This window comes from Microcebus murinus, chromosome 1, assembly GCF_040939455.1.
Source record: "Microcebus murinus isolate Inina chromosome 1, M.murinus_Inina_mat1.0, whole genome shotgun sequence".
Classification (NCBI taxonomy): domain Eukaryota; kingdom Metazoa; phylum Chordata; class Mammalia; order Primates; family Cheirogaleidae; genus Microcebus; species Microcebus murinus.
In genome coordinates, this window is record NC_134104.1 from 63,678,100 (window position 1) to 63,692,427 (window position 14,328).

Genomic DNA, 14,328 nt, shown 5'->3' on the forward strand with positions numbered 1-14,328 from the left:
TTTTAAAAGACTCACTATCTTATATCATACAGTAAGTAGCTGACATTATAATATGTTGAAAGTAATGCAAAGTTTAAACCATAAAACAAAAATAAAATTCCACATAAGAGGCAATTCTTTTCTAAGATGTTTCAGGTATCATAAGTGGTCCTATTATAACATATTCCAGATCTAAAAATTAATGATTAGCTTATTCTGGGCTAACCAAACCCATGAAAAACTGCCTCTCAATACTCAGGCATTTCTAGATTTGCAACCTTATTGAAATAAACATGCAATGAAATATCTAAGACATCTATGTCAGTGGTATATTGACTTTTCTAGGAAAAACAACCATACTCATGTTAGAAAGTTGCTTAGAAAAAACAGAATCACATAGAGAAGAAAGAGATGATTTTAAGGAATTTTTTTTAAATGGTAAGCTAGTGAGTCTCCCTATTGCAAAACATATGATCATAATGCCCTTCACTACTTGAAGAATTGAACCAATCTATACACTAGGAATAATGCTCAAGAATTACTGAAAAGTTAATATCAATCAATACCTTCTTTAGTTAAACATTTTCATAACATAGTTTCCACATGCACTGGTGTCCCCCCCACACACAAATTTTCCCACAAAATTCAACACCTGTCAGACAACTTACTAATGATACACGACACTCTTTTTCCTTATCACTAAGCCATCTCCAAATTGCACTGTTTAATCAATTATTTTAACATTTATTCATTCATCAAAAAAATATTTATTCCACCTACAGTGTGCCCAGCACTGTGCTTGGTATAATATAATGGATATAACACTTACTAAGATTCTACTGTAATCCTCAAGGTATTTAGTCAGCTAGGCATGGTGGCTCATGCCTATAAGCCTAGCACTCAGGGAGGCAAAGGTGGGAGGATTACTTGAGCTCAGGAGTTCAAGACCAGCCTGATTAAGAGTGAAACCCTGTCCCTACTGAAAATAGAAAAAATTAGCCCAGCATGGTGGCAAGTGCCTGTAGACCCAGCTATTTGGGAGGCTGAGGCAGGAGGATTGCTTGAGCCCAGGAGTTTGAGGTTGCTGTGAGCTAGGCTGACCACACAGCACTCTAGCCTCAGCAACAGAGTAAGACTTTGTCTCAAAAAAATAAAAAATAAATATTTAAAGTCCATTAGAGTCCCAAGCAATAAAACAATTCTGATACAGATTATGATTTCTCTCTCCAAAGTTTATAAACAAAGCCTGTGTCTTATTAATCTTTGATTCCCACCCTCCACCCCACCCTACCACAACTTTACGATGGTGTTTTTAAGTTCACCAAAGTTCTCAATGAGTAGCAGATATTCCTGCTACTTCTGCTGCTACTGCAACCATTCTACTTCTGTTGCTCCCTCTATGTAGCAGTCTTTCCTTAATGGTAAAACAAAATGCATTAAGGTAGAAAATCCTCCCAGAGTCCCAAGCCCAAATACAGTATTGGTTTCCACAGCTCCCCACAATTTCCATGTCAAATGGTAGTCTCTGGGTCCAGGCCTAATCCAGACATATAGCACCAGAATACGATAATGAATACACATATACACTAATTGCAGAGATGGCAGATGTAGCTCTAGCATGTTTTCTCTATTCCTGGTAAAGTTTAGACAGGAAATGACTGAGGGCTCAAGGATATCCTCTATGTTTTGTATAGTACAATAAAATGCAAAGTAGGAGTCAATAACAGCAACAGTACACAAAACTTACACTTTTTTACACACAGAGTTCCCACCATTACAGATGCCAATTCTCACCTCTGGAAGTAGATGACAGACAATAGAAAAACAACATGGGACATGTAGAAATCACAACAGCTCCACTTCACTCCATCAAAAATAGCAATAGAAAGTATTTGCTTATTTTCTTACCTAACAACTCCATCTTATTTTCCTCTATGAGGCGATTGATCAGACCATTGGCTCTCTCAATTGTGCAGACTGCAATATCCAAGGAGGAAAAATGTCCTGTTGGAGAGGTACTGCCCATATAACCATCTACTTTTATTCCTACTTCCTGAAACAGACTCTGAATTGAGTAAAAAGGAACAATACAGGTGAAAAAAATTGAAATTCATGAGTTATAGACGGTTCTATCCCAGAACATAAACATAAGTATCAAAAGACATAGATCAGATTTGTCAATTGCTCCTGGCCAGGACAACACCTAGTTCTTTGTGGAATCATATACTAAAAATATAAAGTTTAGAACTGACAAAACTCAGTACAGAGATTTCTGTCAAGACAGAGTCAAATAAAATTATGCCATTTTAATGGCAGCATTTAATAATCTAAAAAGTTCTAAGAGTTATTTATAGAAATTAAAATTGGAGAATATCTGATCTAATAAATAACAAGAAACTAGCTATTTTTATTATTATAACACTTTAAGAAACAAATTTATACTTCCTGAGGAAAATAGTTTCATTATCCCACTAATGACCATTTTTTTATGTAATAGAAGAAAAGTTTTTAAAAGTCAAATTCAGTGGGACTTTGAAATTAATTTTTTTTGTGAATTTAACTCTTAACTAACATACCTTCTCAATAAAAAGGATCCTTTCCTCATTTTGTTACTTTGGGTCTAAGTTGAGAGATGTTACCGTGTAGGACCAGCTTTGTTGGCTATTTGGCCTCTGAAATAACTGTTAAAAAGATTTATAGAACCATAGAATTTTAGAGCTATTCATTCAATAAAATTTTCCTGAGAGTTTATTAAGTTAACCCACAGTGCTAAGGGTTAACATCCTCATTTTACAAATAAAAAAAAAACTAACATCCTCATTTTACAAATAAAAAAAACTAAAGCCCAGCAGGTCATGTGCCTGGCCTGAAGACACAGTGGCAAAACTGGGACTAGCACCCAGATTTTTTGAACTATCAGTACAATGATCTTTCCATTCCATCAGCACAATTTTTTCACTGCAGAAATCATAATAGTAAATTCACTCTATTTAATGAAACACTGTTGTTGTGAAAATGCCTTAAAAATTAGTATCTTATCAACATAAACCACTATTACTCATTTTCACAGGAGAAGAGGAATAGACCATAAACCTGGAGCTTTACATCAGTACCAACGGATCTTATCCTTCAGCTCCTAAATATTCCCAAATGGCCCTCAACTAGCATGGGATATGCTTCCTTAAACACTCTTTCCTTCCTTTGCTTCAGTCCAGTCCTAGAATTCAGTTAAAATGCTGATTCTTAATTTGTATGTTTATATGCTAATTGAAGTATTCTGATTACTCCCTAAGGAAAAGTTTCCAAAATTTTTGGAATGGAAAAGTTTCCATTCTTTTGATGGCCCTTTCTCCTTTATATAATAATAATTTTTTTAGTTCCTTTCTGTAAAAATCAACTATTAAAGCTATATAGGTTACAATAAAAGAAATTTTGCTTTCTACTTGCTTTCAGAATTTTATTTTAAATGAATAAAGCCAAGGCTGCCAATAATGGGCCTTTCACTATTTCAAACTTAGTTCGAGAACATTACCTGGAGATAGTATTTCTTCTCTTTAGCCACAGAAACAAAGGGAAGAATAAACAAAACTTTCTTTCGCATTTCCAAAACCCGCTTCAAAATAAGTAATTCTGCAACAAGAGTCTTCCCAGCACTTGTAGGAGCTAAAAAATGATTATTCCATAAAAAATGATTATAACAAGGTTATAACAAAAATAAGTAACATTTGGCACACTGCATTAATAAATGTTTTAAGTCATTTCTAGTACTACAGAGTCTAACGCTAACCTAGCATTAAGGCCCCAACTAGCATTTGAAATCTTTATACCCTGAAATGCCCCTGACTTTAAATCACTTGTCTAAATAGTCTCATACCAAAAATAAAACTAAACAAATCTTTATAACAGCAGTAAATGATGAATATTATTGAGTACCTAGCTTATACCTAAGATCATTTCCTTTCAGTACCAAATGGTTAAAAGTCCTGCTTTGGGCCGGGTGTGGTGGCTCATGCCTATAATCTTAGCACTCTGGGAGGACAAGGCAGGTGGGTCATTTGAGCTCAGGAGTTTGAGACCAACCTGAGCAAGAGTCTCTACCAAAAATAAAAAAAAATTATCCAGCCATGGTGGCACATGCCTGTAGTCCCAGCTACTCGGGAAGCTGAGGCAGGAGGATCACTTGAGCCCAGGAGTTTGAGGTAGCTGTGAGCTAGGCTGACCCCATAGCACTCTAGTCCAGGCAACAGAGACTCTGTCTCAAAAAAGAAGTCCCGCTTTGAGGAAGATGATGAACAACTATAATATATTGTGATAAGAGCTACAGTGGAAGTTAAGGGAGAGTAGCTCTACAAGGAAGCTTATGGAAAGGAAATCGAACTTATGAGAAGGGAAGGAAGAAAGGAAGAGGAAAGGAATGCTAAAGCATAAGAAACAGCACGTGCAAAGGCCTAGAGGAAAGCCTGGCCTGTGGAGATAACAGTATGTAATTTAGTAAGCCTGGAGCATAAAGTACTACAGGAGAGTGAAAGAAGAGATATGAAAGTGCCACATGGAGAAGGGTTTATATCTCTCTATATAAGGAGTTTAGACCTTATCTTGAAAGAAATGCTAAATGATGATGAGTTTTATGAAAGGGAGTGACAGGATCATATTTGTTCTTTATAAAGATCACTTTGGTTGCAGGAGCAGAACAAGACCAGAGGAAAAACATAAACTAGCTACAAAGCTATCGCATAATCTAGAAGAAAGATGATAGTGAGCTGTACCAGGTAATGAACCTAAGAACAGAAAGAAGTACTCAGAATTCAGAGATAATTGAGATAACAGACACAGGACTTGGTGATTAAGTGTATGAGTAGTGATCAGAGTTATGAATGACATCCAAGTTTTGGTTTTAAGCAATTAAAATGGTTAGGCCATTTCTACCACTGCCACTAACTACCACTGTTAGCATTTACAAGTACTTCCTGCATATCAAAAAAAAAACTGTTCCAAGCTTTTATATATATGAAATAATTTAATCCTCCCTAAGCGCTACCAAGTCACACACTCTCACAAACACTAAGTAATTTGCAAGGTTGCACACCCAGTAAGTGATAGTTTTCAAACCTAATTAGTCTAGCTCCACAGCCTGACTTGTATCTACTGGTTTCTTTAATTCTTTTTTGTGGCCAAATAAAAAATCTAAGTGACTCACAATTTCAGAGAAAACTGACACAAAAGAATTGCATCTTACCTAATAATTAGATTCTAAAGTCAGTGTAGTAAGCACAGGTTAAAAATTGTGTATGTCAAAGTTACCCTTGAAACCCCATATAAATCTCCTATATTCAGAATCAAGGGCAAAAAAAATCTCCTATAAAGTATATTACATATGGTTTTGTATATACAACCCTGTACAAGCAGGTCACTTTATAAACATATAATGTATAATGTTCATACTCTGAAAAGCAACTGAGATCAAATGGAGGAATAGCCAATTTACATCTCCCATCACACACTCACTCTGGGACATGTTTGTTCAGCAGAAAAGCAAGCAGAATTACTCACTCTTTATAATGTAATTTTTCTTGCTTTTCCCCTACCAGACTTTCATAATTGAAATATGCATATGCTGAAACTCCAATTTTCATACATATTTCAAGACATTCTCTAGTTACAAAGCACTGCCTCATCCCCCTCTTAAAAAAAACCATAACTAAGGGAGAAAAAAAAAAGAAAACCATAACTACCTCAACAGAGTATCATTCATATCATTATTACATTCATGACACCTTAAAAATAGTAGAGAAATTAGTTTGCATAAATTTGAATACCTGAATAAACTAAATTCTTTCCTTCCAGGACTTGTCCAAGCAAGAGACACTCTGCCTGCCATTCAAACATCTTTTTTACACCAAAACTGTGATATTTGTCCAGCACTGCTTTAGGAAGTCCCCAATTTGCCAATAACAGCTTGTCTATTTGGTCATCAGGAACAGTCTGCTTGCATTTCCCTTTAAGAAAAAAAAAAAGTAATAGTTTAATTTAGTTCTATTTCTAACGTATGACTTTAATAGCCCTCCTCTGTGTGTTGGAATGAAGTATTTAAAGCACACCTGACTTCAAGAAGCTTGTGAGAAATTAGCCATGTGTAGAAAAGTAATAGTAAATTGTTATTGGATATAATTTTTTTAAAAGCCTCAAACAAAAAATTGTGCTATACACAATGGATAAGAAGTGCTGGAATTATGGGGGGACAAAGGAGGGACGCAGGCGACATGCAAGCATTCCAAAGCTAAGTTAGGGAAGTTTCTATTTAAATTTTAGTACTACCATGACTGCACAACCAACCATAAGTAAAGAATAGGGTCAACATTCACTGGACACCCAAGTAACCTAAGAAAATGTTACAAATTCTGTCTCGTCTTCCCCTGGACTCCCACATTCTGTGCCCATATTCAAGACCTGACAAGCGGCATGAGGATCTGTAAGGAGTACTGGGCACTGTGAGGAGGAGCCCTTACAGGTGATGGGGTTTGGCCAAATAGGAAGTTGTTTCCGTGAAGGTTGAAAGACTCAGAGGCATGGGAACATTACTACCAGGCGGTCACTGAAACATGCCTATGTCTGAACAGAAAGTAACCTGCTCCACCAGGCCTGAGTCACAGAGACAGAGTAGAAGCCCAGTGGAATGTGCAAATAAGCAAGCTCCACGCGGTGAGGACACCTCCCGACACATGGCCCGGCGGAGCTGCCCACCTCGCCTGCCGCCTCCCTCGCCTGTGCGTGGGAATACCTGCAGCTGCGGCCAACTGGCCGCCTCGGTCCTTCAGGCAGCGTCCCAGGCCTGGGGGCGGGCTCAGCACGGACCCAGAGAGGAACAGGTGGCTGGCACTGCTGTCACCGCCGCTTCCCAAGAACGAGTCCGAGCTTGACGCTGAACGCCGCCGTTTCCCACTCCGACACGGAAGATTCATTGCGCACCCTTCTCGGCTATTCAGCTCAAGCCATAGTCCCAGCGCCCTACAGCACCAGAGAATCCTGGCCTGGTGACAGGTGTGGTCACCATCTTCCCGCTGATCTTCAAACTGAGGCCTCCAGGCCCGCCCCGGAACCATAGAGTTCTCAGTGGCGAGCGTAACCGGAAAAACCATAGAATCGTTAGGAAGGAGCGGCTCTCGCTGGTATCCGAAATTTTCGGCTTCCGACCTCTGTTGCTGGTTAAAGTGAGAGGACCAGGGTTAGACCTAGATTAAAGGAGGAAAAATACGGAATCTTCATTTATTATCTGCGTTTATAATCAGACTGATCTAAAAGTTTTCCTTCTCTTTTTGTCCTATTGTCTCTTTTGTGTATTTCTGGTTTGAATAGCAAGGTTATGCTAACGTCATAAAATGAGCTGTCCAATAAGTAGATCAGGGAAGTAGCTTTTAACATATTAGTATATATTTTTTAATTATTCCAGATTGCGTGTGCAAACTGTCATACAAGATAAACCTAGGTCTCTAATGGAGCTTAATTTGCCTCTCTCTCCTTGTGTATGATGGTAGGGCAGGGGCTATTTCTGTACACAATTTCTATTTTAGCCCTCATACACCGTGAGAAATGTCTAATAAGGAGTTGGAGGTTGCTGGCCTACAGACTCCTCAAATAGCCATATGAATGCTGCAAGAAAGCGGCTCTGAATATGCCTGAGGGATCATTCTGAGCCAAGAGCTTATTAACGAATGGGTACTCTACCGTTTGGCAAAGTAAAAGCAAACGAGTTCTGGACGTAAAGAACTCAGGTGCCTGTCTAGTTGCACAATTCATTTCACCAGCCAAACCTAAGAGATGACAGGCCTGCCCTGAAGAGGCTGTACTATAGCACTAAAAATCTCAAAAAGCCACTACAATAAAAAAAAAAAAAAAAAAGACTCCAATATAAGTCTGGGAAATAGCACTTGAACATGAATTCTCTTGTGAAAACCTACCTAATTTTTTTTTAAGAAAGTGATTTAAATGACAGTATTCCAATGTTCCACAAGATGGAGACATTACTCCATGAAGGAAACATTTTTTTCACCTTTTATGCATTCATTAGTTCAACATCTGTTGAGCATCTACTGTATGCTAGGCACTGGGTATAGGGCAGTGAAATGGCATAAAATGGCATGAAATTGTTCTTGTTCTCAAAGAGAAAGAGTCTAGAGAAGAAGACAGATAGTAAACGAATAAATTAATAATTTTAAAGTGTGACTTGTGCACAGGCAGAAATAAATGGAGTGCTAGCAAAGAAATAAAAGGGATCCTAACTTAGATTGTAGTCATGGAAGAACTTTCTGAAATGCAGTGTAACTTAGGAGTTAACAGTGCAACTCCCGTAGTCAACTAGTCTAGGCTTGAAGACTTAGTAGCTGTGTGATCTTGGGCAACTTGCGTAACCCTTCTGTGCCTCCTTTTCCTTGTCTACATGATGGAAGTAATAATAACAACTTATTTTGTTCTTATAAATACTGAGTAAGCCAATATATGTAAAGTGCTTAGAACAATGCTAGCATATAATAAGTACTATTCAGAGAAAATAACATTTAGATGTTCAAACGTAGCTCCCAATATAAATTCAGCATTTTGATGAGAAAAAGAATAAATTAGAAAAATCTCTTACAAAGTTATTATACTAGATAAATTATAATCAAATGAGAAAAAATAATTAGAAAGGAATTATTTATGTCATCCTATTAAAAGCCTGGAGAATATTTTAAAATTTATAATTTATTTCAAATGTTGAATATCTTTAATTTTTAAAAAAACTTTTTGAAAATAGAAAAGGCTACCTCTCAAAAGTATTAAATAATTTTTTAGGCTTTAATAATTTTTTAGGCTTAACAGTTATCATAGTAATTAATGTTAAAACATCAGAAACATATCCCATCTGTATTTTATGTGTCTAAGCTTGTGTTCCCTGGAATTTCATCCATGACAATTCTTCAAGGTCTGAGGAAAGTTCTCCAAATAAAATTTTCACATATTTCTGCCAATTACCTGGGAGACATACCAATTCTGGATCAATTTAAACTTAATCTCTGGCTTAGAATTTTTTGGGGGGGTCTAGTGTTTTTCCTATTCCTCTAGAATGTGTTTATGTGACATCTATGTCCTACAAGGAATTCCTTGATTTTATCAACTTAGTCAGGAAATTTTAAAGATTTTTTAAATATAACATTTAGAATTTTAAGGAAGGTGTGCCATACTAGAAGTGGTTTCTTTTTCAGCCTAATATTGCTGAAAACAGAAGCAATGAAACTCAAATGACAATAATTGATTTATATTCAAACATCTGATTATTTTAGCAAATTTGCATAAGTAATCAAGACTGATTTTTTCATTGGAATTTCAGAGGTTATATGTAAAAATAAAATTTACACAAACTACATTTCTGAATTGACTAAAACAGAATCATCTAATCTACCCAAACTAAATACTCTGTGCTTCTCACGTGGTGGAAGTGATTTGCCAAAGGGCAAAAACAAGAGCTGGAAAATACATTAAAAAGTATGGAATGAGAGTGGTGCTGGTTAGGTGTAAAATGCTCAGAGTAAAGGAGTTGCTAATTAAGGGGAATTTTGTGTTTGAAATCAGTGGTTTTTAATTGGAACAAAAAGTCCAGTGGCTACACATCAGAATACCCTGGAAAGCTTTTAAAATATTATCCTACTCCTAGGGATTCTGACTTAATTGGCCTGGAATGGAGTCCAGGCACTGATGTGACTTAAAAGCTTCCCAGGTATTCTAATATGATGCTATAACAGAACCACTGGTGTAACTCAAGGGAAGAAGCCCTTGAATTCTGGTGGCTTCAGTGATAAAGTTTTAATAAGAGGCTTAAAGAAATACTTCATCTCCACAATGACCCAAAGAACTAGTGGAAATAGCTTATTCATAGATGGAGATGTAAGCAAAATTCAAGTAACTTCAAAGGTTTACATTAAAACATATAATAAAACTCAGAGCTGTTGGTTAGAAAGTTTAAAAAGGCCAAAAAAGTCAGAAAACCAACTTGAAGTTGGTAAAACTAAAAAGTAAATCCCTGAAAGGAACAAAATCAATTGAATATACATGAACACAAACTTGTAACTTTCAAATGCTATATAGGCTTGTCTTAGTTTGAGCTGCTGTAGCAAAATACCTTAAACTGTGTAATTTATAAACAAGAGCAATTTATTGTTCACAGTTCTGTAGGCTGGGAAGTCCAAGATCAAGACTCCAGCCGATTCGATTTAGTGTCTAATAAGGGCCCATTCTTCATAGATAGACTTTCTGGCTGAATCCTCACATGGCAGAAGGGACTCATAAGTTCCCTCAGGCCTCTTTTACAATGGCATTCATGAGGGTGGAGCCCACATGACATAATCCCTTCCCAAAGGCCCCACCTCTTAATACCATCGCTTTGGTAATTAAGTTTCAACATCTAAACTGGGGATGAGAGGAGACACAAACATTCAGACCATAGCAAGGCTGTTCACCCATTTCTCTCACATGGTAATACTGCTGCCTATTTGTATAGTAAACACTGTAGCAGACACTTTGAGCAAGAAGGGCAAACAGTAAGGCTGGAAATCCTATGGGTGTGGTTTTTAGGGTGGAAATGGCTTTTGATTTGATGAAGACAGGAGTGAATACTTTGCCTTGCCTTTCCTGCCCATAGACGCACATATTGATAGGTCTTTCTGGCAGCAGATAATTCAGACACATGCTGGGTTATGCTCAACAACAACCCTAATGGACAAGGATATGCAGATTCTTCTCTTCTATGTAGTCTCACCTGCAAGAGCAAAGCAAGAGAGTTTCTGTTGATTCAACAATGCCATCAGTATCTCATTATCTGCCAGACTCAGAAACAGCAGGAAAATCTCTGGAAGGTATGACCAGGATTGGACCACTTTCTAAGGCTAGAAGACATATAGTATAGGTAAAATATTACATAGTCAACATGAAAATCATGTGATTCAGCTCAAACTAGCCCATGAGGCAGCTAAGCCACCCTGACCTCCAGTTAACCAAAACAGAGGCACAATAGATAGCTCTGGGGTTAAAAGCAAGGAGTTTACCCAGATAGCAGACTTAGCTTTGAATCCCAGAGCCACCATTTCCTAGCATTTTGACCTTAGGCAATAGTATTTAACATTTTTCAGCCCCAGTTTTTTTTTCTAGAATTGAATTGTGAAAAATGCCTATATCACACCTTGTGGTAAGAATTAAAATATATTGCATATAAAGTACTCAGCATCAAGATTGGCATGTAGTAAGCACTCAATAATTGGTAGATACCATTAATCTTCCTCTGGGGTATATTTAACAAAGAAAACCCTAGAGCCAATGGGAAGGATGTCTGTCTGAGGCAAAGACAAGTTGCAATATTCAAATTCACTATTATTTTTGATGACAAAGTTTTCTCATATCTTAGATAACTGAATACAATTCCTTCTTGCTACAGCACTCTTATCCATTTATTTACCTGGAGAGCTTCTGCTTATTCTTAGGAACTCAGCGTAAATGATGCTTCCTCAAAAGAAAACCTTTCCTGACTCCAACAAATACATTACACACCATTTCTCTGTGTTCCCATAATTTCCTTATTACTCCAATTATCCCTAGTTGACCATCACTGTTAATTATCTATTTTCCCCACTAGCATAAACTCCATGAAGTCAAAGAGTATGTCTACTATGGTTGACTTTGCAGTCACCAGTCATGTCCTGCTGATAACTATTAAAGGCTTCAGGTATTCTTTCTCTGAGTCTTTACTATAATTCTTTGAGGTAGTTAATCGCTCCACCTAGTTGTTCTGTGAGTACTGAGAGATAAGTACTAAAGCCTCCAACTACAACAGTGTTTTTTTTTCTGGTTTTCCTTTCAGTTCTATCAGTTTTTGCTTCACATATTTGTTGTTTGGTGCATGCACATTTAGAATTGCATCTATTTTTACATAGGTGAATGTTGGAGGAAAATTTTTTAAAAAAGAAAAATAGAATTAGATCTACATTTAGAATTGTCTTCTTGGTAAATTGACCTTTTTATCATTACATAATGTCCCTTTCTGTCCCTGGTAATTTTCCTTGCTCTGAAGTCTATTTTATCTGATATTAAGATAGCCACTCCATTTTTCTTTTGATTAGTGTTTGCATTTTATCTTTTCCATTCTATTTTCAACCTACTTATATAATTATGTGTGAAGTTAGTTTATGGTAGATGGCACATAGTTGAGTCATGTCCCCCCACCCACTCTGCCAATATCTGTCTTTTAATTAGCATATTTAAATCATTTACATGTAATATAATTATTGATAGTGCCTCTATTTTGGTGAACTGGAGGTCAGGGTGGCTTAGCTGCCTCACGGGCTCGATTGAGCTGAACAGAATTAGGTCTGTTATTTTAGTTTTTGTTTTATGTTTTTTGTGAGGTTTTTTTTTTTTTCCTTACCTTCCTGTGGATTGCTTGAACATTTTTCAAAATTCCATTTTGATTTACCAACAGTGTTTTTGAGCACATCGCTGTACAGCTTTTTAAAGTGATTTATAATTGTGTATATATATTTAATAATCAGCAATCATACATATTTATTTATATGTATAAAATGCCAAATGTCTTGGCATTTAGAGTGAATTGTAGAAAACTTACCTTCCTTTACTATCTCCCCCATTTATAATTGTCTTAAATACTTTCCCTATATTCATGGAGAGCCACAATGAAGGTATAATTTTTACCTCAAACATCAAACAATTTAGAAGACTCAAGAGGAGAAGGAAAGTCTACTGTATTTACCCTTATTTTTGTCTTTTTTTACTCTTCTTTCTTCTTGATGTTCTAAAATGTCTTCTTTTATTACTTCCTTTCTGTTTAGAGAACTTTCTTTAGCCATTCTTTTAAAGCAGGTCTGCTGGTGACAAACTCTCTTAATTTTCCTTTGAGAATGTCTTGATTTCCCTTCATTCTTGAGCAATATTTTTACTGATTATTTGCTGATATTTTACTAGATTCTGAAGTTACAGTTCTTTCAGCATTTGAAAAATGTTTCAGTACTTCCTTCTGGCCTCATGGTTTCTAATGAGAAATACACTGTCATTTGAATTATTTTTTCATTATAGGTAGTGTCCTTTCTGTCTGTTTTCAAGATTTTTTTCTTTGTCTTTATTTTTCGGAAGTTTGACTATGATTTGTCTTAACATGAATTTGTTTAGATTTATCCCACTTGAGATTTGCTCAACTTTTTCAATCTGTAGGTTTAAGATGTTTGCCAAATTTTGGAAATTTTTCTTTTGAGACAGAGTCTCGCTTTGTTGCCCAGGCTAGGGTGAGTGCCGTGGCATCAGCCTAGCTCACAGCAACCTCAAACTCCTGGGCTCAAGCAATCCTACTGCCTCAGCCTCCTGAGTAGCTGGGACTACAGGCATGTGTCACCATGCCCAGCTAATTTTTTCTATATATATTAGTTGGCCAATTCATTTCTTTCTATTTTATAGTAGAGACGGGGTCTCGCTCTTGCTCAGGCTGGTTTTGAACTCCTGACCTCGAGCAATCCGCCTGCCTCAGCCTCCCAGAGTGCTAGGATTACAGGCGTGAGCCACCACGCCCAGCCTACTTTTTGGAAATTTTTAGTAATTTATTTCTTCAGATACTGTTCAGCCCATCCTCTTTCACTCTGCTTCTGAGAATCTAATGACAAATATGTTAGTTTTTTCTATTTCTTTTTTTTTTTTTTTATTTTGAGACAGAGTCTCACTTGTTGCCCAGGCTATAGTGAGTGCCGTGGCGTCAGCCTAGCTCACAGCAACCTCAAACTCCTGGGCTCAAGTGATCCTTCTGCCTCAGCCTCCCGAGTAGCTGGGACTACAGGCATGCGCCACCGTGCCCGGCTAATTTTATATATATATATATATATATATATATATATATATATAATTAGTTGGGCAATTAATTTATTTCTATTTATAGTAGAGACAGGGTCTCGCTCTTGCTCAGGCTGGTTTTGAACTCCTGACCTCGAACAATCCGCCTCTCAGAGTGCTAGGATTACCTGTGCTCGGATTACCTGTGCTAGGATTACCTGTGCTAGGATTACCTGACCTCAAACAATCCGCCCACCTCGGCCTCTCAGAGTGCTAGGTGAGCCACCGCGAGGCCTAGTTTTTTCTTATGATTCCACAGGTCCCTACTGTCTTGTTCATTTTTATCCAGGCTAATTTTCCCGTGTTGTTTAGATTGGGTAGTTACTATTGTTCCATACCAAGTTAGTTTACTGATTCTTTCCTCTGTCCTTTCTATTGATCCTATGTGAGGAAGGAAGGGAGGAAGGGAGGAAGGGAGGGGAGGGAGGGGAGGGAGGG

General features: G+C 37.1%; 1 protein-coding gene across 1 annotated transcript in view; it reads right to left on the reverse strand.

Moving 5' to 3' along the window:
- Positions 1-7,573, reverse strand: part of POLQ (DNA polymerase theta) — a 104,768-nt gene extending 97,195 nt beyond the window's left edge. The window contains exons 1-4 of the mRNA XM_076001833.1: positions 6,758-7,573; positions 5,796-5,975; positions 3,512-3,642; positions 1,888-2,044 (exon numbers count right to left, since the gene is read on the reverse strand). Of these exons, the coding sequence (XP_075857948.1) occupies positions 1,888-2,044; positions 3,512-3,642; positions 5,796-5,975; positions 6,758-7,115 (826 nt within the window). The 5' untranslated portion in view covers positions 7,116-7,573. The remainder of the gene's footprint in view (positions 1-1,887; positions 2,045-3,511; positions 3,643-5,795; positions 5,976-6,757) is intronic.
- Between the last annotated feature and the right edge of the window lie 6,755 nt (positions 7,574-14,328).